At 59.8% G+C, this 25802-nt stretch overlaps 4 protein-coding genes across 4 annotated transcripts in view; 1 reads left to right on the top strand and 3 right to left on the bottom strand.

Moving 5' to 3' along the window:
* Window positions 1-343, top strand: part of VOLCADRAFT_119010 (uncharacterized protein) — a gene marked incomplete at both ends in the record, with an annotated part of 6698 nt that extends 6355 nt beyond the window's left edge. Inside the window, one exon of the mRNA XM_002955285.1 lies at window positions 41-343. Within this exon, the coding sequence (XP_002955331.1) occupies window positions 41-343 (303 nt within the window). The remainder of the gene's footprint in view (window positions 1-40) is intronic.
* Window positions 344-4155: 3812 nt separating this feature from the next.
* Window positions 4156-9213, bottom strand: VOLCADRAFT_96183 (uncharacterized protein; the record flags this gene model as incomplete). The annotated part of the gene is made up of 7 exons (XM_002955230.1): window positions 4156-4188; window positions 4244-4881; window positions 6038-6809; window positions 7181-7465; window positions 7734-7904; window positions 8056-8180; window positions 9204-9213. 7 exons carry the CDS (start codon window positions 9211-9213, stop codon window positions 4156-4158), a joined length of 2034 nt encoding a protein of 677 aa, XP_002955276.1.
* Window positions 9214-10680: 1467 nt separating this feature from the next.
* rpn11 (26S proteasome regulatory complex) lies at window positions 10681-14350 on the bottom strand (the record flags this gene model as incomplete). The annotated part of the gene is made up of 8 exons (XM_002955229.1): window positions 13846-14350; window positions 13497-13674; window positions 13273-13354; window positions 12777-12953; window positions 12437-12489; window positions 11979-12116; window positions 11170-11269; window positions 10681-10749 (listed from the first exon to the last, which is right to left on the bottom strand). Exons 1-8 carry the CDS (start codon window positions 13976-13978, stop codon window positions 10681-10683), a joined length of 930 nt encoding a protein of 309 aa, XP_002955275.1. The 5' UTR covers window positions 13979-14350.
* Window positions 14351-14964: 614 nt separating this feature from the next.
* VOLCADRAFT_96181 (uncharacterized protein) lies at window positions 14965-25233 on the bottom strand (the record flags this gene model as incomplete). Its single annotated transcript, XM_002955228.1, has 9 exons — window positions 14965-15560; window positions 15966-19298; window positions 19563-20562; window positions 21035-21384; window positions 22270-22768; window positions 23055-23396; window positions 23775-23848; window positions 24613-24871; window positions 25150-25233. 9 exons carry the CDS (start codon window positions 25231-25233, stop codon window positions 14965-14967), a joined length of 6537 nt encoding a protein of 2178 aa, XP_002955274.1.
* Window positions 25234-25802: the final 569 nt, after the last annotated feature.

The raw sequence follows: 25802 nt of genomic DNA, 5'->3' as shown, positions 1-25802 counted from the left end.
AACTCCCCTCCCCCCCACCCCCAACCCCACCCCACGCCAGCTGCCAGAGACGCGGGGGATGCCTCAGCTGGACACGTTTGACGAACTACTGGAGTGGCTCCACCGCAATGGCCGTACGACAGCAGCGACTGCCGCTACTGCAGCTTCTGCTGCTGCTGCTGGTACTGCGGTATCCCTGGAGTTGACCCGGCGTGATGTGAGCGCTGCGGCGCCCTATGGTACGACGACCGAGCTTGACGTCGATGATGTGCTGCGCGATGATGGCTACGGCTGCGGAAGTGGCGAAGTGCGCCAGGACAGTAGCGGCGGCGGCGGCGGCGGCTTGGAGTTTAAGCTGCCGTAAGGGGGGTTGTGTTTGTCGCCGGAAAGCGGTGGTGATGGCTGATTTTGACGAATGATGCGTGCGGGGATGGTGGGGGTGAGGGTGGCGGCGAAATTTGATGGGGATGCCCCTGGAGCGGGGGCCCTTGCGGAGTAGCATTCATTTTAAGGTGGTACGCCAAGGAGTGTTGAGAACATTGTCTGTTGCCTGAAGCTTTACATTGTTTCGTGTGCTCCTGCATGTATGTATGTATGTATATGCGTGTCATGTGAACGGAGATTGGGGCTTCATTGGCGGGTGTACTGCTGGCACGACATACATACATACATAATTACGTGCATTCATGCTTTAGAGGGCGGGCGAATGGAAGGCATCAAGTTGTTGTTGTTGGGGACAGAATGATGATGGAGTGTTCTTCGTGGTATGCTGTGGTCTGAATTAGTTGTACTGCAGTCGTACATGTCAGGTGCCGCCGATGACCTCTCAGGCAGCACCTTAGAGCACGGCGATTACCCCCCCGCGGTTCCCACCACCACCGATAGCAGCCTTGCATGGCCGAACCTTGTACTGCACTGCACTGCGTTGCGTTGCTTTGGTTTGATTTTTCCCTAATTGCCCCCTGTTATTCCTTTCGCTCTGCGTGTTTTGGCAGCTCGGTACATCTGCCACGTAGCCTCCACACCACGTACCTCCACGACTTTTCTTGGCTTTAGCGTCACGTGGCTGTACATGTGTTAATGTGGTGTTCATGTGTTAATGTGGTGTTCATGTGTTAATGTGGTGTTCATGTGTTAATGTGGTGTTCATGTGTTAATGTGGTGTTCATGTGTTAATGTGGTGTTCATGTGTTAATGTGGTGTTCATGTGTTAATGTGGTGTTCATGTGTTAATGTGGTGTACATGGTGTTCATGGCGTACTCGCCCTCCCAGAGGGTCACTGCGTTCTCCGCGCACAAGTACTTGTGTTGCTGTGTTGCACCATTCAGCATTATTTTGCTTTAGGGTTTAGGGGGGTTGTAGGTTTTCTTTGTCGTCGGCCCCTGTCGTATCACATCTTAATGCTTGGGGGTTAGGTAGGGGAGGGAAGAAGAGTGCATGGAGTAGTGCTGATGGTAGGGCGCGAGGCTGGGGAAGGCATCCGCTGAGGCACACACATACACACACACGCACACACATACGCATACACACCCCACATGTTTGGCGGTCCAGGACGGGTGCGTGGAGGTGGATTTGCGACTGCTGTAGGTGTGGAGGTGGAGGATTTGACGAGTGGTGGGTAGTGGCGGCGCGCCGGTAGGGATCTGCAGGGGCCTAACCTAGGGGTTATTTGTATTCGTTTTGGGGATGGATGGGGGGCTGAGGAGGGATATGTTGGCCGGGGTGTGGCTAGACTGTCTGACGCACCTCTTTTTGCCCTGCCCTGCTAGGCGGCATCTGCCGCATGATGGAACGCTGAGTCGCCTGAGGGGCTCCGCCGCAGGTTAAGGGGCCCCGTGCCCCCCTCGCCCTGCACACGTGCATGTTTTTTGTTTCATCCGATTTGGACCTGGATAGGCCAGCAGGCTCTTACATGGGTTTGAACGGATGCCTGTAAGCCTGATGTGTGTGAGCCGTACACACCTAAAAACCCAAACCGTAACCAGCTAACCAGAACTCAAAAGCCCGAAACGAACCACTTACATCAACCAACCAACCAACGCATTGGAGCCGCAAGAAGGTGACCCGCACGGAAGTAACAACCCCCTTTGGGTTGTGTGCTTAGTTGGAAAGCACCGCATACATAATACGGGTATGTCTGTCTGTCTGTCTGTCTGGAACCCGGAAGTGGTGCTTGTGCACATTAACGATCAAGCATGCTCCACCACCACTTCTTGGCGGCCATTGGCGGGATCGGCATGCAGTGTCCAGTGATTGGCTTCGGAGCCTTTGGGGCACCGTCGCCACCATGGGCTTCGGAGCCATCATCATCACCATCATCATCATCATCATCATCATCATCATCGCCATCATCGCCATCATCATCATCATCATCATCATCATCACCATCATCATCACCATCATCATCACCACATCAGCAGCAGCACCACCATCATCAATATCACCCGGCCGCGATGGCGGCAAAGACATAAAAGAACGCTCATGGAGGTGGAGGAGGAATGCGGAGGCCAGGGAGACTGGGGCCACTGCTGGGCGCCGCACCCCTGCTTTGGGCCTGACGCCGTGCGCAAGGCTCCAGCCCCATTGTACGACATGCCTGGACCTGTTAGCTCAGAGCCAGTGCCAGTGCCTCATACTTCGTAACTTCAATTCTCCCGCTGGATCTCTCTCTCTCTCTCCGTCTTCATAGGATAAAAACCGTAACACGTGCCCGGTGAAGTTCCCGGTGCCCCGAATACAATCACACACCCACCTAATGATACACCTCACATATAAAACCGATAGGCAGCAATTGACCATGTTTTGCACACACGCTGTGTGTATTTGTTTGTACTATATCTGTAGTTGCTAGCAGTACAGTATAATACAATACAGTGCAGTACAGGTACATGGCCAACAACCGCAAAGTGGCGGCGGTTTGGCGGCGGGGAAGTTGTTGGCGCAGTGCTTGGCGCGCCGCTGTGTGTGCACCCGGGGGCACAATAACCGGGGGATCCCACCTATCACCGAATGATGCCCCGAAACCACCACAACCCACCCACGACCTTGGCGTGCAGGGCCCCCACTAATTAACGCGTTCTTCAAGTATTACGTATGTAAGTATGTGTGTACGTGCGTGCGTGTGTACGATATCCGTATATGTGTACGATATCAACAGTGTCTGTGTATTATTCAAACGGCACATACACACACACACACATTCTGCACGGCAGTGCTGCACGCACAGGACAACGGAAGCCCCTCCCCAATCACACGCAAGGGGATGATATACCAGTGTTGACGATTGTGTTTAACATTGATATAATTAGATAATAAGATACGAATGGTGGTGATGACGATGCTCGTGCGATGGTTGCTTGTAATAATGTTGCAAAGCTGGAAATTCCCGATCGCTGCCTTTTTCCTTCCTTTGATTTCTCTTCCCCACCTCCCTTTCCTGGTGTGTCCGAAACACACGGTGATCTAAGAGCCACCCCCCCGGGTAGGTTCCGAGCGACGCGACGGCGTTGGCCGCCCGACACCCTACAACCGCCAACTGCCCAACCTCCAACCCCCAAAACCAGGCCATTAGTATAACCCAGTATAACCCAGTAACAGCCGAGTATTTCAACGTCGAGCTCAACATCCCAACAAGGACAAGGAAGTCGCACAACGCCTCCGTCTTATTTTGCGCCGCACCTCCTCCTCCCTCCCTCCCGCCCTCTCTCACCCCCGTACAACCATTCATGGTATCACCCAAATAGTACGGTGGGCTGCCACACGGATGTGTGTGTGTGTTTACGCCTCGCCTGCCCTCCTTTTCCCATCCCCTCTCCTTCCCCCCTCACCCCAGCGTACGGCATCACCACTTCTGGCCCCAATCGGGCCATCTAGCCACCTGCCCCTCCTGCCAGCTGCCAGAGCAGCTCAGGGTGGTAGGCGCTGGGTCCGGTTCTGGTCTTGGGAACTCACTACCGCTACAGCTACTGCTGCTGCTACCGCTACGGCTACCGCTACTGCTGCTGCCACCGCTACTGCTGCTGCCACCGATACTGCTGCTACGATACCGCTACTGCTGCTACAGCTACTGCTACTGCAACCGCTGCTGCTACAGCTACTGCTGTACCTTTATTCGTCCTCCTCGTCCTCCTCCAGTATGGCGCCACCGTTGGTGCCCAAGGCCAACAGCAAGTCAGTCAGCCGCCTGGATGCAGTCTCGAGAACCAAGACTGGGGAGGTTACGGAGGCGAGAAGCGGAGCGCCGGCGGAGGCGGAGGCGCCGACGCTCGGGCTGCCGACGGTACCCGCGAGCTGCTGCTGCTGCTGCTGCTGGGGCACGGAGCCCTCCCGGAAGAGGTCCCTGGATGACGTACCAGCGTCGTACATCCTGTTCATGCTGCCATTCAATTTTAGCTGCTGAACCTTAGCCAGCGGCTCGGATTGGGCCGTGCCGCCGCCGCCGCCGCCGCTGCGGAGCCGCTCCAGGGCGGACGCGGCGGCGGCGGCGGCGGACGCAGCGGCGCCAGTGCCGCTGGCGCTGCCGCCGCTGCGGTCGACGGAGAGGCGATGACGACTGCCCAGGAGTGACGCCGCCGCCGTCACCACTGACGGCGGCGTTGCAGCGCCGCTGCCGCTATAGCCGCCGCGGCCGCTGCCGTCAGCGGCTCCTGCGTCCTGGGCCTGCAGGCTGCCTGGCAGGGAAATTTGCTGTCCGCTCGTCCAACCATCAGCGGGTGGCGCCTCGCGCCTTGGTACGACAGGAGCTCCGCCGCCACCCGTGGAAAAGGTCGTCGTACCCGCGACATTCCGTACAGAGACCGCTGGCGGCTGCTGCCCGGGGTATGGTAGCAGGCTGCTAGCGCTGCGCGTGGCGACGGGGAGCGCCGGCGCCGCCGCGGCCGCCGATATCGGTGCCGGTTCACCTGCGGCATGTACGGATGCACAAATGTACGACACAATGAGCGTTTTCCGTGTCTGCACCTAACTAACCGCAGAGGTAGCACCCCATGCTAGTTGATGCGGGTTACACCGTACGAGGGCGACGGGTCCGATACTGCATACCTCCCCTGGTGCCGCATTACCGTTGCAGTGCCGGGCGGTTAGGGGGAACACGCCACTATCGCCCCTCCCCTCCTCCCCGTCCGCCCACTCCGCCCAAACACCTACCAAGTACTAAGGAGCCGCGACTGAAGGGAACGCCGTCCGCCGCCGCCGCCGCCGCCACCGTCGTAGTAGTAGTAGGACTAGTGCCCCGAAATCGGGAGAAGCTCGTCCTGTTCACGTGCAACAGCGTACAACAGCCGTACGACATGTTTTGTTACGGTACGGTACGGTACGGGTTGACCCTTACACGTTTCATCGTTACAAGGAGGTCCGATTACAATAAAAAGACACGTGTTCCCCTTCGCGAGCGGCAATCAGCCAGTCCGTCCGTCCGTCCAAGGAAATCCGTACGTGAGAGACGGATATCGAGGTGGCTGATATCGCGGATGGTAATGCGGGAAAAGGGAAAGGGGTGAACGCGGTGCGGGGCTCAGGGAAGGGGCTCAGGGAAGGGCTCCTGTCCTGTGTAATACAACCGGTGGCGCTGAGGACCTTGCCTGTGTGCGAGATGGCCGTTTGCGTCTGAAACACCACCGCCGCCGCCGCCGCCGCCGCCACCGAGGTTGAATCTCGTACTGCGATCGTCCGAGCTACGCCTCGGTCGCGATTGCTCATGGTTAAAAGGTTCAACGGCCTCCGCCTGGCTGCCGCCGCCGCCGCCGCCGCCAACGGAGCCGTCATCGCCATCCGCCGCCGCAGTACCGAGGATTTCTCTTAGCTTGTGAGCGTACCAGACTGGGGACTTCCCGGGAGGCAAACTGCGGAGAATTTCTTCGCGTGTCGCCGCCGTCAGTTGACCGCCGCCGCGGCGGCTGCCGCCGCCGCCGCCGCCAGAGCGGAGGCTCCTGCCGCCGCCGTCACCGCCGCCGCTGCTGATGCTCTGTGACGACATGGAAGTGGGCTCAGAGGTTTGGACCCGTACGGCAGAACCGCCGGCAGCGGCGGGTAAACGCTGCGGAGGCTGCGGCAGCGCACCCAATGTGGCGCCGTTCGGCCTAGCTGAGTGGAAGCTACCTTCTGCGCCGGCCGGCGGCTGCGGCTGCGGCGGCGGCGAAGTAACTGGTGTAATGTACGACTTGGAAATCTCAGACAGCTGTCGGCGGGGTTGAGACTGCTGATGCGCAATGCAGCCGGAGGTCGCGCGCGTAAGGTCGCCGCCGCCGCCGCCGCTGCCGCCAAAGTCGCGGTTAGACTGGCTAGCCTCTAAGGGTACGGCACTGTGTTCACGCGCGTACAGAACCGACGGCCCAGACATCCAGCCAGATGATGACACGTCTGAACGCCGAGAGCCGCCGCCGCCGCCGCCGTCACCCATGGTGGCACGGACACTGATGATGCGGGTAGGAAATGCGGCAGCGGCGGCGGCGTCGTCAGATTCGCCACCCAGCGCCGCCATGGCCGTACTGCTGTTCGCCAAGCGAGAAGGTGCATTGCCGCTGCCAGCGGCTGCCCAGTTGGCCTGCGAGCTGCCCCCTCCGCCGTGGTGACTGCTGCCTTGGGACATTCGAAGGAACCCGCCGCCGCCGCCGCCGCCGCCGCTGCCGCTTGCACCGACGGCAGCGGCGGCGGTGGCGTCCGTCCAGGCGCTGCCGCTATTCTTCCTCCCATAAAAAAGAGCCTGCTGGCACTCCAGGGATATGTCCACGGAGCTGGCGACACTGCTGTCGCGAGGCAGTGGTACGGCAGCCAGTCCCGCCGGTGTCGGCGGCAGAATGGTGTCGCCGGTGGCTGAGCCCAAAATGCCACTCTTGATGGAGCCGCCGCCGCCGCCGCCGCTACCGCTACCGCTAACGTTGACGCCGGAGTTGGACGCCAGTGCGGCGGCCAGGCGCAGGAGCGCCTCTTCATCTCCCGCTGCCGCGGCATCCAGGGGCGTGTCGGCCTTTTTGAGGATGCCTCGCTGCGCCCGTTGATAGCCCAATCGAGGTGCGGTGCGGTACAATACGGTACGACGGGAAAACTCAATGTGAGGTGAGTGGCGGGAAACTAGCGGTATGTACAGGGGGGAACTCCTGGGTGCCTATGTTGGTGGGGGAGGTGAGCTTTCATCGCAAAGGACGCAACAGGCGAGGGCAGGGTCCCTGCCGGGGGCGGCAGTACGGTGCCGTACAAACCCACCTTGGGCTGGGCCGTCTTCAATTGCGCTAAGAGTGACGACTTCATGCTGCCGTGTACGGATCCCGAAAGGATGCGGCCTTTGGAAGAGCCGTCACCGCCGGGGTCGTCGTCGTCGTCGCCCTCATTGTCGGTGGTGCCAGCGGCAGTTGCGGACGGCTTCCGCCTGGCGCTGGTGCTGGCGCTGGTGCTGGCGCTGTTACGGCGCTGTACGCTCGGCGGATCGGAACGGAACAGATCTGCTGAGCCGCCGCGGGAAATAAAACTCAGAAGCAGCCCTTTGCCGGTCTGCGGAAGAAAAAGCACAGAAAAATAGTAAAAATCAAGGAAAAAACGTCGCGAAAAAGTAAAAATACAGCATCAGGGTGCCGCTGCCGAAATCAAACTCGATAAAAAAAAGAAAATTCTGTCCAAGGAATTGTTAATATTAATACGTTTTATTATTGCGTCTGGATATCTGTTTATGTATTTTACTGCGCGCACGGATGAGCTACATGGCTATGGCCTCATACTGGTTGGGAGGTTGTGTGGGCTGTACGGTTGTACTGTGACGTACCGATCGGTCCTCATCGATGCCCTTGTACGACGCCTTGCCCATTCCACTGCTCCCCCCGGGCCCCCATAGCCGCGAGGAGGATGTACTGCCGCTGCTGACTTGCACACCCTGACCCATTAAACCTCCGTGTACGGAAGATGTCGTACCACCCAAGAACGACTGTTGGTGGCCCTGCAATAGCGAGAGCAGCAGCAGTAGCAGTAGTAGTACTAGTACTAGCACGAGTAGTTTTAAGCAGCTGCGGAATGAGGTTAGGCAGCATTGGTTTCATTATGTTTTCAGCTAATAATAAGGTTTGGTGGCGGAGTCAGGTGCTACCCACCAAGCCCTTGAGGCTCCGTACGCGTGGCGGCGGGTCTGCAGACGAGTCCGCCAGTGTGGGGACGACTCGGCTTCTGGGTTGGCTAGTGGTTGACGCGGTGACCGTCGCCAGGACATCTTCGTCGGCTGGCGGTCGGAAACAGCACCACGTCAGCATGGCTGCGCACCGGCCCGGAGTTCCCCTGGTGGCTGGGCAGCCAGGCTGGCTGGCTGGCTGGCTGGCTGGCTGGCTGGCTGGCTGGCTGAGCAAGAGGCGGCTGCGTGTCTCTCACGTTTTGTGATATGTTGTTATTGGTGACAGGGGGAAGCGCTGAGCACCTGCTGGATGAGTTGCGCAATGCGCAAAGGGGAATGCGTAAAGGTTGGGAGGCCAGGTGTTTTTGCTGTGGTTGGCCAGGGTGGCGTGCAACCTAGTTTTGTAGTGGATGCGTGCGGGCATATGCCTGCCCACCTCATTCCATACACCAACAGGCAATACTTTATCTTTGGTTAATTTAATTTAGCAGGAATAGTTTAGATGAAATCAAACAAACAAACATAAGCTAAATCAACATTTTCCTATGACAGAAAGCTGCTGCTGAACTCAACGGCCCAGACGGACCTTCTGTCACGCGGTGTGCCGCTAAGTCGTAGCATTCTCCCACAGGACTCCCCACAGGACAGATTATGGGTATGGAATATTAATGTGCCTTGACTAATTGGCATTTCGGAAATGGGTACTACGAGCACATTGTGTCAGGCGAAAAACCGGGGCACTTCTCCCTGGCACAGCCATAATAACAAGCACAGATGTAATGAATACCCCGTTTTACATACACGCGCAAATTGACGAATTGTTATGGGCTCAGAAGCAGGGCTGTCAGCAGGGTTTACTTGTAACTGACAGGTTCAGTTGGTTCCCCTGCGGAATTCCATTTGCCTTCATTGCAGCGTTGCTAAAGCAAACATTTATTTGAGCAAATAAAACCTGGCATAACCGAGGTTCCCAACGGGGTCACCTGTCCCGAAATCTGTGCCTGACGCTTCTATGGAACCAATTTTCCTTACCAAAAGCAGGCACATATTCACGCTGGTAACTTGTGAATGTTCATTTCAGGAACGGATGTTAATGGCCGTAGACGTGCACGTAACCCGTTTGCCCATCCTTACCTACAGCCATTAACCAGCAACTTTAGCTCGGTGCAGCCCTGCTCAATAGAGTCCAAAGCAAGGTATAGACTTTGGGCATCTCATGTTGCACGAAACATGTATGGGTTCGCCGGGGCATTCCATAAAAGCTATATTTGCACGAGCAGAAAGCAAAAGGTTATTTGTATAACAGGAATTAAATTGCGAAACTTATGAAGACTAGGGATATGGTTTAACCACATGACAACATAGCCGTATGCGCACATCGAATTCCAAATATCCGTACCCAATGTCCCAGTGGCAAAAACACGCATATTGCGCACGCAAGGTGCCCTATCGCAGCGCATCTTACGTGAAATAGTTTCCCTTAACTTATTGAGGCTGAGGCCGTGCCAATGCTCTATGGCCGGCAGGAAGCAGGCAGATGCATGAACCGAAGGGACATGGAAACCCCTCCGGACCCAGTGAAGGTTATATAGTTATTACCATGTTTTTCTGACCAGTCAGCAAATAACCATGTAATCAAGATGTCATTGGATTTCGCACATCAAGCAGGTATACGGAAGCAGGTTATCTTGTCGGTGCCAACTGGGATGTCGAACCAGTGCACGATAATGTGCGCACAGCTGTCCCCCACAACAGTCACAACGATATGACGGTGCCCTTTTTTACACAAATACACTTCCACATGTTCTCCAGCGCGGCGACCGAGCGTACGCGATATTCCGATTCCGTAAAGCCCCCCTCCCTTTCTGCAGCACAAGTTGGCTTAATTGCAACGTCCATGTCCTCACCGTCAAATAATCCCCAATCAAGATTTAGGGCGGTGATATCCAGAAAACAAACAGCCAATCCAGAGCAACTTTCCGTACGTCTCACGCCGCAAGCTCTACGGTCAGGATATGGAAGTGCCCCAACGTGGACGGTCATCTGCTACGCCCCATCGCGTGCACGAAGCAATCTAGCTGAATAGGCACACCTGGCCACCCTCATTCAGCACCCGGCCGAAAGAAGTCCGCTCTCCTTTCCCTCTCCAATACAACAACCGAACAGTTTACATGGAGAGCCACTCTTCAGAAGGAACGGCAAAGGGCACAAAAACGGTGATAAAGCCCCCCTCCCTGAACAGTCTGCGCAATCCGACCTCACCTAAATGAACTGGTCGACTAGATTTTTGGTGATCATGCCCAGCCAGACCAAGAACTGGTCGGTCCACCGCCCCAAGCTCGATACTACCCGGACTGACCGACCCAGACAAAACCAGGCCGACCCAAGCTCAGCTCAGCACGGACCCAAATCCGGACCGATTTTTCGGCAAAAGACACAATCCAAACTCGGGCCTGGCCTGGCCTGGCCCAACACGAGGCTCCAATGGTGACGTGGTGTGAGGCCAATCAATCGACCTCAATCGGGCTCGCCGCCACTCCACAAGAAAGGCACAAGCGGCAGCGACCACGACGATCGGAACGACAGTGCAGAGGCAGCGGCGACAATTTCCTTAGAACACCACCGTATCCAGCATCGTTCCCATGCTCTGTGCGATGTTGGAGGCCATCACCGCGGACACCTGAAGGCGAGCGACACCGCAACCACACCGTCGGGAGGGAGCGACAGCAACCGTCCACCGGGCCGCGTCTGGTTGGATGCTGGTAGTGGCGGTGGTAACTTGGCTACCTGCTATTGGTGGTGTAATAGGGTTATGCTGAATGCTGGATGCTCTGAGTCCCGCCTCCATCGGACACCCGTGGCTCCTCCGTTTCCTATCACCCGCCCTGGGCCTAACTCAGTAGGGTCAGGTGCTCCTTGCCTACCCTAGGCCGGTCCTTCGCGATCTTCCTCTGCCTTCCTAGGGCCCAGCCCCGGGCCCACCCATCAGCCCCGGGTTCCCAGTCCCGCCTGGAATCCTTTCCTTGGCAAATCCCAACCCGCGCCACGGGACACCCCCACTCAGCCGTTTTGAGTGTCTGTCCATCCCATCCCCCCGCACCTGCGCCGACAGATGCTTCTTGGCGTCCATCTTGCCCGCCCCCGCCACCACACGGGCCTCCGGAGACAGCTCCTGCTCCTCAATCACGGCCTTGTCGTACCTGCAAAACACATGCGCGCGGTGCACACGCAAAGGAACGACCTGTTACCAGCGTACAGACCCTTGGATTGTGTGCTTTTGCGCAGGGCTCAGCCGGGCGCTTCCTTTCCTACTTCGCACAGAACACAGTGCTCCTGTTAGGAATAAGAGTATAAAACAACCCGCGGCGCCATGAAACAGTCGGAGGTAATGGACAACCTAGGGCAGGCGGCTGGCAGAAGTTAAGGCCTGACTTCTGCTCCCGGAGTGTCCGGGTTCAAATCCGCCTGCCGACCCCTCGGGTGTGTGAGGGGTGATGTATTGGGAGGTGGCCCTCCATCTTGTGGACGGTGTAGGACGTGATAAAATCAACTTGCGAGCTGACCAGGAACTAAGTTGACGCGCCGTTGATCCGCTAGATTTGGTTGGATGCTGGTGGTGAGTTGCCAAACTCAAAAGAGTACACTCTGAAGTCTGATGGGGTGATTGGATTAGGGTGCCCCTCTAGCAGGGGAGAGCAGGGAGCTGCCTCGGGAAGGAGGCCACTGGTGAAGCTTAACCATCCTGTAACAACATCAACCTAAATGCTCATGGCCTGGTCGCACGCCGCCGCCTCCCAACCCTGCCTCCCGCTCCTTTTTCCCAACCTGCGGCCCCCATCATCTGTCCCTCGGTGACCCCAGCCTATCACCCTTCCCCCACCCCCTCCCAGGCCGCTCAGCCCCCTGCACCTCTCCGCCAGGCTCTTGAGCTCCTTCACCACCTTTTCGTTGGCGTCGCTGTGTACCGAGAAATCCGCCAATCTCAGTCCGGCCGTCCAGCCCTGCTTGGACAGATTGAGCAACATGCGCTCCTCCAACTCGTTCTTGCTGCGGAGTGCGGGACGCAACAGCGGGGAACGAGCGGAGATGGACAGATGGGAAGACATCCGAAAACAGTTAAGATGTAGCGACGGTCAGGAGGACCATCGCCTGGGAAACCTGCAGCAAACGCAACTGCCGGACTACGGGCGCACGCCGCTACGTGTTATCCGCTAATCTCTACTCCACTCCACTCCACTCCACTCCACACAGCCTGTGTTGTCTGTTCTTCAGCGCGTGTTGTCCGCACGTGAACAGCTCAAGGGACGCAAGGGTCCTCAAAACTCCTTTCTCAACTCTCATTCGCGGTTCTGCCACCCACCACCCACCGGTAGTTGATGGTGATCGAGTAGTAATGGCGGTTGAGGCCGTGAATGAGCGCCTGCATGGTGAGGGGCCCCGGAGACAGCGAGGAGATAGGGACAGAGGGAGGGAGGGAGAGGGGGAAAGAGAGGGGGAAAAAGGGGGTTTCTGGGAAGCGCGGCGACAAAGCAGGCCATTGCACACAGCAAGTACACGGGCCTCCCCTCACCTCGATTCCCGCGGCTGATGGATCCCAAAAGCAAGCACCCAACTCCCACTCAGGACATCAAAGCACACATGCATACATTGTTCTGCGTTGTCAAGCTGACAGCGAGAAATCGTTTTACTTCTCATCTGCGACTGCACCTGGATGGATGGCTTGTTGAGGTGACCCAGATTGGAGGTGGTCTGCCGGGGCTCCTGGCCCAGCATCATGGTCTGGGGGCCGACCAGCCGGAACGCGTCAATGACCACCTTGCCCTTCACCGACTGTACGGGGTCCACCACCACCGCCACAGCGCGGCTGTTTAGCGCCTCAAAAGACTGCACAACCCGGCGCAATGCGAGAGGGAAGAAAAGCGAGCAGTAATTGTTTTTAGAAGGCGACGACGAATGAGAAATAAGAACCGCGGGGAATTAGTTGTGGGATGGCAGGGAGCGTGGGAGGACAAGGCAGGTGTCCAGGCGGCAGGGACGTTTTGGTATGACGACGATGGGCAGCAACCTCATGGTAGGCTGAATTAAGGCAGAAGGGCTGTTGTTTCAGGTGGCAAGGTGATACGTCACCATATACGGCTGGTGATGCCAACATGCATTCACGACGCGCTTTCGGACCCACAACAGCCGGACCCCGGCTCCCGACCTGCTGCGTGTTGATATCCACGCCCGACAACCAGCAGCCGAAACCTGGATGGCTGTGGTACCAGCCGACGACCATCTCAGGCCTGCATGGAAATCGACGAGAAGCAGGGTGGGAGAGAGGTTCGTGCCACCCGGTAGTGGGTTTAGTGATGATCCCAGGATAGGGAGCGTGGGAGGACGGCCACAGGATGGCCACAATCCCAGCAGCTGTCACGGTTCACCTACCGGCCGACTTGCTTGAGCATGTCAAGCATCTTGGTCTGGAACACTGGGTCCACGGCCTCGACGCTGACTCCCGTTCCGGATTGCGGCATCGCAAATACGTCCACCACACGGACAGTGTAGTCATCCACGAATTCACCCAGCATAAGTCCCATGACCTCCATGGGCACACCAGCACGGCCTACGGAAAGGTGCGTACATGCGGGGGTGGAGCGTTTCCTGGCAGGCGTGGACCTCGTGTTGGCTGATGGCGCGTGTGGGGACGCGTTGTGTCCCTCATATTGCAGGCCACTTCCTTTCGATCTTGTTACAAATGCCTCATGGATGCATATTGGACACAATGAGCTCGTACCGTGTTTCAACATTTTAAGGAGTGCAAGCGAGGAAATGTAGATCTGCTCCGCCGTGTCCACTTGCACAGTATCTGTTTGTCGCCCTGCAGCTACTGCGCCGCGCATGCCAGCAAACATTCGCAGGTCGTCCATGATTTCGAGCAAAGAGTCGCAAAAAACTGAAGTCGAGCTTTTCTTTCTGCTCAAGACGTCCTCTTAAGTTATTCCTTGTACTAATTTAAAGTATACCAAAGTGCAACCTGATACAAGCTGTGGTCTGAAGGCAGAGACTTAGGTCCGGTGCGATAATAATAACTAGGTCGTTGCCGGGGTAGCTCCCGCCCGCATCAAATAAGCAAGTCCCGTATTTGTAGTTCCCTAACAAACAAATGTTTATTTCGGAGATTTTACAGATGCTACAAGAGGTTACAGATGTGCCATCCTCCGTGCACGGAAGTTGACGCTTCACGTAAAGCACAAACGCAAATCGCAACAAGCGAAACCTAGTAACTAGCCCATGACGATATACATTTTCCCAAGAGTGTTTGATGCCATTGTCTCGTCACGTCACGCATCCTGCTTGTTCGTTGACACAAAACGGGGGAAATGGGTCCGTACCGTGTTGCGCGCTCCATGTGGTACAATACACAGTAAAGAGTAAATGACAGCCCAAACGCATTATCACACTCACGGTGCAACGACGAAACACCCAGTCCATGGCAACCTCCCAGTCTTTGCGCCTCGATGTCGCCCTCACGCAGCCACCACGTCGGCACGGCATAAACGGCGAGCCTTTTCAAAACACGAGCACTCTCATCCTACCAGTGAGCTATGGTAGACGCAAAAAAAAGGCCCACGCCATACACATCAGGATGCCTCCCAATCACCTACATCATTTTCAGTCAGCCAGTGAATCAATCCGATCGCCCGCCCGGCATCCCAAGCCTGATGCACCCTCCTCCTCCACCTCCCGACAAATTAAGCCGCCAAAATCCATCATTGCGAAATCCCACACCCATATAAAATTGTTTTATGGGCTATGCAGGAAGCCCGCCCCAATAACGCGCCACTATTCCCGCCCATCATCCTAACCTCCCAATAAAGCCCCGCCCCTCACCAACGACACGCTCGGCCTAGCATCACTGCAGCAACGGCACGCCACCTGCGCCAAAAACGTCTTCAAACACCGCCACAACCTGCTGCTCCGCGGCCGCTGGGCTGTGCGCCACGCTCACGCATGGCGCCACACCCGCCAGCGCCGCCACCGCTGCCCTCCGCCCGGGTCCCCCGCCAGGAAGGGCTGACAGCACCCCCGGCACTGAGGCAGGGCCCTGAGACTTGCCCAGAGAACCTTGCCGCACCGCCTCACTCGCCACCCGCCCAGCCTCGTCTAACAAGACCTGCAAAGACGTGACGGCGCTGTCGCGAGTCAGAGCGAGCAGGACAAGGTTGCATGGCGGCGGCTGCGGCGGCGGCGGCGGCGGCGCCATCAGAGATTGTTGCCCGCCACGGGCTGCAGCGGTGGCTGCGGCCGCGGCCGCTGCGGCAGCGGCTGACGCGTGAATGCCGTACTGCTGCGCGGAGGAGATCCGGAAGTATGCACGACCCAGATCGGACATGTCTCGAGGTGTCGCGGCGGTGGCGCGTACGGCTCCCAGACGGAAGCCCTCCGAGTGGAGCGCTTGAAGCGTGTCCGCAAGGCGCGGCCAGTCCAAAGCGGGCGGCACACCGTCACCTGAACCCCGCGGGGCCGCGGCGGGTGGGAAGTGCGTTGGGGCGTAGAAATGCGAAAGCCGGAGGGTAAAGAAGGCAGTCCAGACCCCTAGGTAGGGGAACTAAGCGTGCGAAGACCTGACAGTATTCTATTCTTGTAATCATTTCATTTTAGACCAAGTGGCATACAACCGCTAGCAGCAGTAGCAGCAGCAACAGCAGCAGCAGGAACAGCAGCAGCATGATGTGACGAGGACCGCTACGACCACACACAACTCCTCAAGCCGTGCCTCAGGCCTGTGTCCCAAAGCGCAATCGTTGTTTCGTCACAGGACTGAATGTCGTCCCCCTGACGCCCCCCCTGGGCTCCGTGCCTCCGCGCACCAAGCAGGAGGAGGACTCCATATCCGGCCCAAAAAAAGCGCACCTGGGGATGCTAGGGGCGCGCCCGGCGTTACCACCATCGCTGTCAGCTGCAGCAGCCGCGATCCCTCCGGTCGTACAAACCGCCTTGCGCATGGCTTACCCATCGCGCCGCCATGGGACGCGAGCACACCACCATCACCACTAGCTGTGATGCCGGCTCCCCCTCCCGCGCCGACAGTTACGGCCAGACTCGGTCCATCAGCACCGGGTTGCGGCGGGTGCGGCCACAACTCCGCCACCACGTTCACCGCGTCGCGCCACGTAGCGCACGTGTACAAGCCTCCGCCGCAGCCTCCGCCTGCGGCGACGGTGGCGGCAGCCAGCGGCGCCGCCAGCGTAGCTGCCATGACGCGCAGGTGCCGCACCGCGTTGCTGCGGCTCACATGCAGTACAACCGCGGGCTGGGCGCTGAGAGCCGGCATGGCGGCGGCGAAGGCGCTGCCCGGCTGCACCCGACACGTGGAGGCTGCGTGGATTACGTAGCCCTCCCGGGACAGCTGCTTCAGGAGGCGAGGCAACACGTTTCTGTGGAGCGCTGCAAAGTCCAGCGCGACGACCGCAGGCAAGGGCTCTGGCCCCGAAAGCAGCCGGAACAGCGGCGTTGGCGACGCTGCCGCTACGCCAGGGACGTCTATCCCAGTATGCAGCAGGGGCCTGTGGACGCCATCATGCTGCCGAGGGTCAAGGAACACATGCCCTGGCCCGAACGCGTACGACAGGGCGCGCTTGGCTGCAGCCTGCGAGCCGCTGACCGCCGCCAGCGGCTGTTGCACTGCCGTCGCTGCCGCCGCCGTAGCCACCGGCGTCGCATAGTCACGGAGAAGCTGGTTGAGCATGGCGTCCCACGCTGCGTCATCAGAACACAACGGAACTGTTGACGATGACGGTGACGCCAGTTCCAGCGCGCCGTTGAATCGTTGCAGCGCCGCCGCCAGCCAGCGTGTAACACGCAATTGTGCAGCGGGTCCGTGGAAAGCAGCCAGCAGCGCCGGCCGGCTAATTACTAAGCGGTGCCCAACACGAGCGACCCCAACCCCGCCGGCGCCACCCGCTGCCGCCGTCGCGCCAGCGGCGGCGCTGCCCTGGTTCGCATGCAGCACGGCAAGACAGTTCGCTACGTCAGACGGCACCTGCCGCAAGTAGCGGCAGGCGACGAGCTCAAGGCAGTCCGGCGACGACGGTGACCCCGAATCGCGGCTGCCGCTGCCACCACCGGACCCGGTGGCGTGTGCCGTTAGCGCTGCCAGCAAAAGGGCACCGGTGTGGAGCGGGCGAGTCTGCAACGCGACCACTGCGATTTCGTCCTTGCCATGGTGGAGGTGTAGGGCAGCCATGCCCGCGGCGCTGTCAGCCCCGCCGCCACCGACACCGCCGCCGCCCCCGCTGTTGCTTTCACCATCGTCCGCCGGGCTCAGACCGGCGTCAATGGCCGCCGCTGCAGCCAGCAGCTGCTCCGCGACGTAGGGCTGAGGCAGGCCCTGAACATCCGATAGGGCCAGGCGGGTACGGAGAGCATCCGGCGACAGCAGGGATCGCACCACCGCTGACGCCTCAGATTCCGCCAATGCCGCTGCACCTGCGGGTGCTGTCACAAATTGCCGATACGCCGGCGCCGATGGCACGGAGGCCAGCGACAACGGCAGCTGTTCCGTCGCCTCTTCCTTGCTAACCTCGAAAATCAGCGCCGGCGGAGCCGGCGCTGAGCACGGCTCCCTGGGCAGGTGCATCAGCAGCATGCCGCCAAGGCTGTAGCCGCACCAGAGGAGGTGTTGGAGGCACCAGAGTGCGCGCGCCTGCTGTGCCGCGCCGGCCGCTGGCAGCGCGAGCCATTGGGCCTCTGCTGGGCTGCCACCTACCAGGCCGCAGGTCGCCGCAGCCGCAGCCGCGGCGGCAGCAGCGGCGCCCTTGTTTGCGACTGACGGCGCGGTCGAAGTTGGCTGGAGCCTGCCTTGAGGGTGCTGCTGCTGCTGGCGAGGCGACGGAGATGGTGGTGATGCCGGCGTCGGTTGCCCGGCGGCGCCGAAGTGCCCAGCAAACAGCACTGTCAGCTCTCTGGCGGCGGTGGCGTCGTCGTAAGAGCAGGTGATGTGCCGTGCGACGTCGCCGTACAGAGCGTGCAGTGAGGATGGATCCGTTCGGCAGGCCAGGCGCGCATCCGGCGGCCCAAGGGTTGCCTGCCAGCGACGCAGCGGCTCATTGCGGCCTGACAACGCAAGTACGGCAGCGCCGGTGTACGCCAATGGACGGTGCGGCGTCGCCGCCACTACGGCCGCCGCGGCCTCCTCAGTGGAGTACACCACCTGCAAGCCTTGCAATGTGAGGCCCAAGCAGGCCGCTCGGTCGAGCAGGCGGCGTAGCAGATGCGGGTTTCGGAGCGTGCCGGCCGTCACCACGGACACAAAGGTAGTGATGCCGGGCGCGTCAGCAACGGTGGCAGCCGCATTGCCGCCGGCGGTAGCACCTGGTGAAGCTACGGCACATGAGCTGCTTGCTCGGTGCTGGTGCTGGCTGAAAGCATGCGGTGGTAGGCGCAGCGGACTAAACAGCAATTGCGCACCGGGCTGCGTTGCCAGCCACCCGCGCAAAGCCTCATGACCGCCCGGGATCGCCGACCCCCGACTCGCAACGCCTCCGCCGCCGGCCGCGAACTTCTCATCTCTCTCCAGCAGAATCGCGCTCCACGGCACAGCAGCCAACGCCTCCGCCAGCCGCTGCGCGGTGGTCGCAGCAGCCGCCGCGTCCGCTGCCGCCGTGGCAGGTAACTCGTGGCTATATGCGTCAGCGTCAATGCCAGCGCGCGGCACACATGCGACAGCCAAAACCCGCACGTCTGCAATACCAACATCGCCATCACTGCCGCTGCTGGCCTTGCCGACCGGCGCAGCGGCCTTCGGCGCGGGCGGCAGTGGTGGCCACGACGGCGAGACGGCCAGCAGCCGCACACCGACGACAGAGAACGCAGGCAGCTCCTGCCACGTTGCAGCTCTAGAAGCAGGCGCGGCGGTAGCTGTCGCTGACGTCACCGCTACCGCCGCCGCTGCGCGCAGAAGCCACTCGAGGACGGCACCTACCTCCCTGCTAGAAAGGTTGCCGGGCGAGGTAATCAGCAGCGTGAAGCAGCTGGCGTGAGGCAGCCAAGCAGGCAGACGGTACAGGTCAGCCGGCATGCCCGCTGCAGCGGCGGGGGACTTCTCCGGTAGCGGTAGCGGCGGCCCTGCGGCGGCCACCGCTGCCGATCTGACGGTGGCGGTGATGGAGGATGGCGCGACAGGGGACACCAGAGCAACGGCTGCAGTTGCCGCAGCATCGGCGTCGAAGGCCGGGGCGGATGAGGCTGAGGACGGCAGATGAAGTGCGGAGGGACGAGGAGCGGTAGATGATGATGATGATGATGATGATGTCGCAGGTGCCGCGATGGCAGGCCCTGACCCTGACACTACCGCTGGCACGGGCACCGGTGCAGTTGCGGCCGCACCCGCGTTCACGTTGCCTGTGTCCTCTGCCCTGTCGATATTGGCCATGCCTGCGTTCCTGGCCCTGACCGTATCACTGCTATTGCTACTGCTGTTGCTACTGCTAGCATCATTGTCGGTTCTACTGCTATGCGCCGATGGGCGCCCAAGAGGAATTACAGTGCCCGCGGCCGCCATCCGCGCGCCGCGTTCCGTGCGCGCGTCGGACACAGACGCCGGTGTCGGAGCGGCCACGAGGTCCTCGTCCCCCTCGGTACTGCACGCCGCGAAAGTCACGGATGCAGCGGCCGGCGTCGCGTCCGGTGTCCGGCCAGGCAGCGCGCGAGAGGCCCCAACAGGCCCGCGATCGCTTCCCGCATCATGGCCGCCGCCGTTAGCTAACCGGCTCTCGGTGCCATCGCCATCGCCGCCTGCATACGTCGCCACAGCGCGAGGCTGGGCAGTTTTGGGAGCCGTTGCCGTCGATGCGGATGCTGCTGCCGCCGCCGTCGCCGCCGCTGCCTGGCGCTCCGTAAGGACGGCGATTCGTTCAGCAACCGCGGCCGGAGGCTCCGGCCAGCGCCTCTCCTCAGCGCCTCTCGGCGCTGCCGTTGCCGATACCTCCTGCCGCTGTCGCTCGGCCGCCTCGGCAGCCGCTGCTGCACGTGCCTTCAGGTACTCCCGAATATCCCGGACACGCTCCTCCTCTTCCGCCTGTCGCTCTGTCGTACACACGAACACTGAACGCGAGGCAGGGCGGCAGTCAGCGGCGTCGATGCCTACACTGATGCACCGAGCCGTGGCCACCGCCGTAGAGGCTGTAGCGCCACCGTCACCGCCCGAGGAGATTGCTTCCTTGGATGGCACCGTGACCGTCGCCACGGTGGCGTCGGAGAGGGTCCTGCCGCCCCGTGTAGGCCGGGTGGCTGCTGGATTCCCCAGCGCCGTGTTTATCCGCGCGAGCGCTTCGGGTGCGGCCGCGGCCGCGGCGCCGGCGGAACCCCCCGCTGCAGCGGCAACACGAGATGGCGGTGATAGCGGCGGCGACGCAGCTTTGGAGGCCGGGGGAGCCGGCGGCGGTGCGGCCGCCGCTGCCTCGGGGGCAGTGGATGCGGCCGGCAAGGGTGCTGGCGGGACGGGACGGACCTGCAGAGCGGCATTGCGATTATTACATATATACGGATCACACAATACTGGAGGGCGGCCAGCTAACGTGGTAGGGTACTAGAGCTGTACTACACCAGGAAAGCTGCACAGGGCGTGCATGCGTATAAAGCTACATAACCATGGCTATGTGGACGTTTTTGTACACCAATCCATTTCAATGGGCCTGACAGGGCCGTATTCAAGACCCGGCCACGTCGTCAACAACACCAGGTCACAAACGTGGCATCGGCAGCCAAGGCCTGCGCGCAAGACACACCACCACACCATCAGCGATGCGCTGCGCCGCAAACCCCCCGGCCCCTCCTCCCCTCCGACGTGCAATGCCGCGCGGCGCCCTCCGGCGGAGTTGGCCACCGTGAGGATCTTAGGAATGACGTACGACACGGCCTTGGTCTTAATGTCCCACATTCCCCACATCCTGGCTTCCTTCCCCCCATGCCATGCTCTCTACCTCCGGGACCGCCGTCTTGCCATCAACGCGATCACCATCATCAGTTGACTCGCCGCCTCCGCCACCGCTGCTGCTGTCGCTGCTCGCCGCTGCGAGGCGCCGCGACCGGCGCTGCGCCTCCAGTGCCTCCGCCTCCCGGCTGTTGCGCTGCGCCTTCTCCGCGATCGATTGCCGCAAGTCCAGGACGACCGGCCCGCTGCCGCCGCCAGCGGCAGCGGCGGCAGCACCCCATGGCGGCGGCGGTGGTGCCGTGGCACCACCCGCACCTGCGGGCCCCGCAAAGAACTTGAACTTGGCCGGCAGCGGCCCCGTAGTGCTGCCTGCAGCCCCGGGCGCCGGGACCTGGGGACCTGCGGTGCAGGGGGGGGGTCCGACCATGGGTTGCAAGAAAGAAAAGTGGGGGAACAGGTAGCCGGCCGGGCTGAGGTGGTATGTAAGTATGTATGTATCTATGTGCGTTGCTACGGTCACCAGATTAGCATGGCCCCTGCGCAAGGATGACACGCACAAATCGAGAAATGGTTCCAAATTTTACCACCGTCGGTCGTACGGTGTAATCAACTTTCAATAGATATGGTCCATGGCCTCCCGGCTTTGACGGACCCCCCCGCACTCGTGCGGCACTTGTAACTTGTAACTTGCTACGGTCACCGTGGCACCCTGCATGCACCGCTTCCCGTGTATTTCCTGTAAGTCGCGGACGGGACCGGCATAACACCCATCAAACCCCTAACAGTCCAATGCATAAGTCTCGTGTCTGGTCGGCACTACTGTCTTGTACAGTTCAAGGTCCTGGGTTCGTTTCCTGGGGAGACCCCCGACATTGTCGGGAGCGTGAGATTATGGCTAGCTGCTGAGATGTGGAGTTGGGGTCACAGTTGATGGACCGAGATTCGCACGCTGGATTGGTAGCGATTGCTGAACCCTCTGTCTCTGCGGATGTTCGGATGCATGGATGAGGATGGATCCTAGAAGACAGGATCACCGCCTTGGACTTCCAGTTCACATGGCGTAGTACAGTGTGGTAATGGTGGATGGTGCTGTATGGTATGATCAATCGTAGAAATGACAATGTGTTCAAATGGCCCAGAAGCCTCCCACTCTGTAACAATTCAGATTCAGATTAGTCGCGTGTGGTTTCGGTGCTCCGGAGGAGTGCCGCCGTAATGACAAATTCAGGCCGGGATCGCCGACCTCACCCAGGCAAGCCTTGAGTGCTCTCCCACCTCCCCCACCTGCAGCAGTAGGAGCAACCGCCTCCGTGCCCTGCTCCCTTACCACCACCGCCACCGGTGGCAAAGTAGCCACAGCTGCTTCAGCCACAGCAGCCACAGGGCCTGCCGCAGCCACAGCCATAGCCGCCTTCCCTGCAGGCTCCCTCTGGCCCCTCCCGCTCCCGCCCTCGCTGTCAACCACAACCTCGCGGGCCCCGTGCCGCACTTCACCCTCCGTCCTGTCCTCCTCCTCATCACTCCACAGACTGTCCGCGGCTGGCAACGGCTCCATCGTCCACACACTGCCACCAACAGCGCCTGGGCTGCCGGTGCTGCTGGCCAAGCTGCCTAGGGCCCCTGCCGCTGCCACGTGCCCGGGGCGCCCCGTCGGCTCCAGATCTGCCGTCCCGGCTGTGAGTCTAGCGATAAGGGCGTCCAGGTCATCCAGTCCCAGACCTGCCACCGTGGAGTCCAGGGTGAGGCCGCTGGGAGCCACCAGGGGGCCCTCCGACTCCGCAGCCTGGGAAAGGCATCCGCGGTGGGAACAGCGAGCAAGCAGGTAATATGGCACCGTTCCTAGTCACCAATCCTTTCCGCTCCCTTTGCTCCTTCGTTATATTCGTTATATTCCTTCGTTAAATCGAGACGTAGGACATCATGTCGGGTACAGCTCAGGTCAGGAGTCAGGTCCCACAGCTCGACTCGTCTTTCCTCCCGAAATCACTCTACATGTAATCCTTTACCCCTCCCCACCGCTCCCTCTTGCCAGACACTTCCTACTACTACAAATCATAACTCTTTATTACCTTGATGGCTTCCTGGAAATCCTTCAGGATTAGTAACTCCAACTCCTCACGTTCCTGCTGCAGTCGCTGCTGCCGTTGCTGCTCCGCCGCCGCCGCCGCAGTCGCAGCAGCAGCAGCAACAGCGACATCAGGAGCAGTAGCGACTCCTCCTGTCCCTGCTGCTAGACCCGCAGCAACCGTGTAGCCAGCGGCAGCAGCGCCTGTGGCCTCCACAGCAGCCTCCTCGCCGTGCTGCTGCTGCTGCTGAGCCGACCTCTGCTGTTGCTGTCGGTGCTGCTGCAGGGCGGCAGCAAGCCTCGCCGCGTCTGCGACCTGCTCGGCGTCTGTGGCCGTCGCGTGTGCCTGGAGGACCGGCGGCCAAGGTAAGGGGGAAAGATAAAATAAAGCAATACCATGCGGGTACGGGGCAGAGAGAGAGTGTGTGGGGCCGTGTTGAGGATTAGGAGCTGCCCGCGGGCACGAAGAACGGGAGGCGTGCGTGTGTATGTGTGTATGTGTGTGTGTGTCTCCAGAAGGAGGAGAAAAGGAAGAAGACTGGAAAGCCTGGATGCCGATCACCCAGCCAGGATGTCGCCCTTTGCCAACTTGCCCTTTTTCATTTGACCCTAACCCTTGCCCCTGGTGGTGGGATGTGCACCCGCTAGCAGGGGTGTGTGTACATGTGTACATGTGTGTGTACATGTGTGTGTGCACAGCCCTGCCCTAGCACTGTTCGCGCACCCTTCGAAGCTCCGCGGTGTTCGCCAACCGCCCCGCCGCGCCAACCAGCCAGCCACGCCCTTCGTACACCTCATCTGGGTCCAAGAGGTGGTCGCCAGCGCGCCAGGCGCCGCCGGCGCTCCCGCCGCCGCCGCCGCCGACTCCAGGGCTAGCTGCCACTGCAGCAGCTGCGCTCCCGCGGACGATAATGCCGATGCGTGATCATTCGGCACCGCCGCATTGCAGCACCACAGCAGACGCCCATGCACATCCATGGGTGTGTGATTTGACAAGTAACAAGGTAACAATAAGGGTTTCTATCAGTGATGGAGCGGCAGCGGAGGATAGCTTGCAAAGTGTGCGACGGGGCGCAATGACGGCGAAGGCGCCAACGGTGGAGTGAAGCAGGTGACGAGTCCGGTGTGCGCGGATGCAACCCTTAGGGCAGCGTCAGGCCTACGGCCCCTCCACTACACCCCTTGGGGCTACCAAGTTGTGTAGTGAAGTCCGGAAGCTACGGATAAGCCGGACGCGGGAAGAGGCGAGAAGGGTTGCCCGGAGGAAGCAAGACGACGAGAGCCCGGGGCAAGGTGATGGAGCGGATGGGCCGAAGAACCAGCCGGGCGCCAGCTCATCAGTGCCTAAGGCGTTCTTTGCGGCTTGCGGCGCATTGTGAGGACTACAGCACCCTCATCTTTCCTTAGTAGTAGGAGCGAGCGTCCAGATAACCCGTCCAGAGGCGACTTTGGATACAGCGAACTTTATAAGACTACGGTCGTGAGCCCATAGTTCCGAAGCTGTCAACCAAAACCCAAATGGATATGCAGGGCGTGGTAAGTAGCGGCGGGGGACTGCTCACTTGAAGAGGTTGCGGAAGGGGCTGGAGCGCGAGTGGCTGCTGTCACCGACGGGCTGACCACTGTCAGGCTAGAATCAGGGCCGCTCGTTCCCGTCACGCCAAGTGGAGAAGGTACGACTTCATCAGAAGCAGCGCGAACGGCAGGTCGTGCGCTAGGGGCGCCTTCGATGCCCCCGATAGCGCCGCATTGGCGGGCTTCGGAACCTGGCAAAACGTTTCCATCTGTCCCGGACCATAAGATGGCAGGGCTGGCAGGTTCCTACGTGAATATGATTTGAAATAGGTGTGAGCCGGCGTAGTCAGGTGCCTGAATACAAACATGCCTTTGCTGACCTGATCGAACAAAAGGCCTGACGGCTCCTGTGCTGCCCAGTTGATATTGCTGAAGACGACTTCAGTCTCGCTTGAAGAGTCGCCTCCATCCGTGTCATTGTCATCTCCGATAGAAGGCAAGCTCTGAGAACAGAAACAGCAACTGCCAATTTAATTCAAATCGAAAACCTTGAATCGGCATCTCCTTTATGTCAAAGGACGCACAGTGATAGCCGGCCGCAAAACCAGCGAGCCGAGAGGATGGTAGCTATCGTCGTCGTCCGAGTCCGAGTCCGAAAGTCGTTCCATGGTCGCCGACCGCACACGTTATTAGAGATATTCCAGCCAGCAGTAAGGAAATGTGCTTTGTGAGTCAACGGAAAAAAAGTCTCAGCTCTAGCTAACCTAAGTACCTATAACGGACAACTCATTCCTTTACCCAGAATCAATTCCCAGGCGCAGTTCGATGGTCATAACCAACGCATCCCACCCTACAACCCACAAAGAACAGGCACCAGACAGACATCTACCTAATTGTCGTACATCTGCACATTTTCAGTTCGTCTTCCCTGAATCCTGGAACTCCGCCTGGCGAACTGACGCCCTTCAAACTCAGAAAGTACAGCGTGAAAGCTTGCAACCTCATGGAAATCACAAATCGCCGTCTCTGCACTTGCCCTGAGCCGCGAGTACGGCAGCGTCCTTGCCCTACCCTAACAAAAATCCGTGAACCAGTGGGAGCTTGATCCACAACCTTCGTGATCCACTATGTTATCTTCCTGAAGGCTTTTTGGCGACACCAAGAGCGCCCCATGCAGTTGCTATGCTACGAAATAACATAGCGCCAGGGCCCGGGCAGCTAATGCCGCGCGCTAGCG

The sequence above is a fragment of the Volvox carteri genome (genome assembly GCF_000143455.1).
Source record: "Volvox carteri f. nagariensis unplaced genomic scaffold VOLCAscaffold_50, whole genome shotgun sequence".
NCBI classification, from domain to species: domain Eukaryota; kingdom Viridiplantae; phylum Chlorophyta; class Chlorophyceae; order Chlamydomonadales; family Volvocaceae; genus Volvox; species Volvox carteri.
This window is presented reverse-complemented; position numbering and strand designations above follow the sequence as displayed.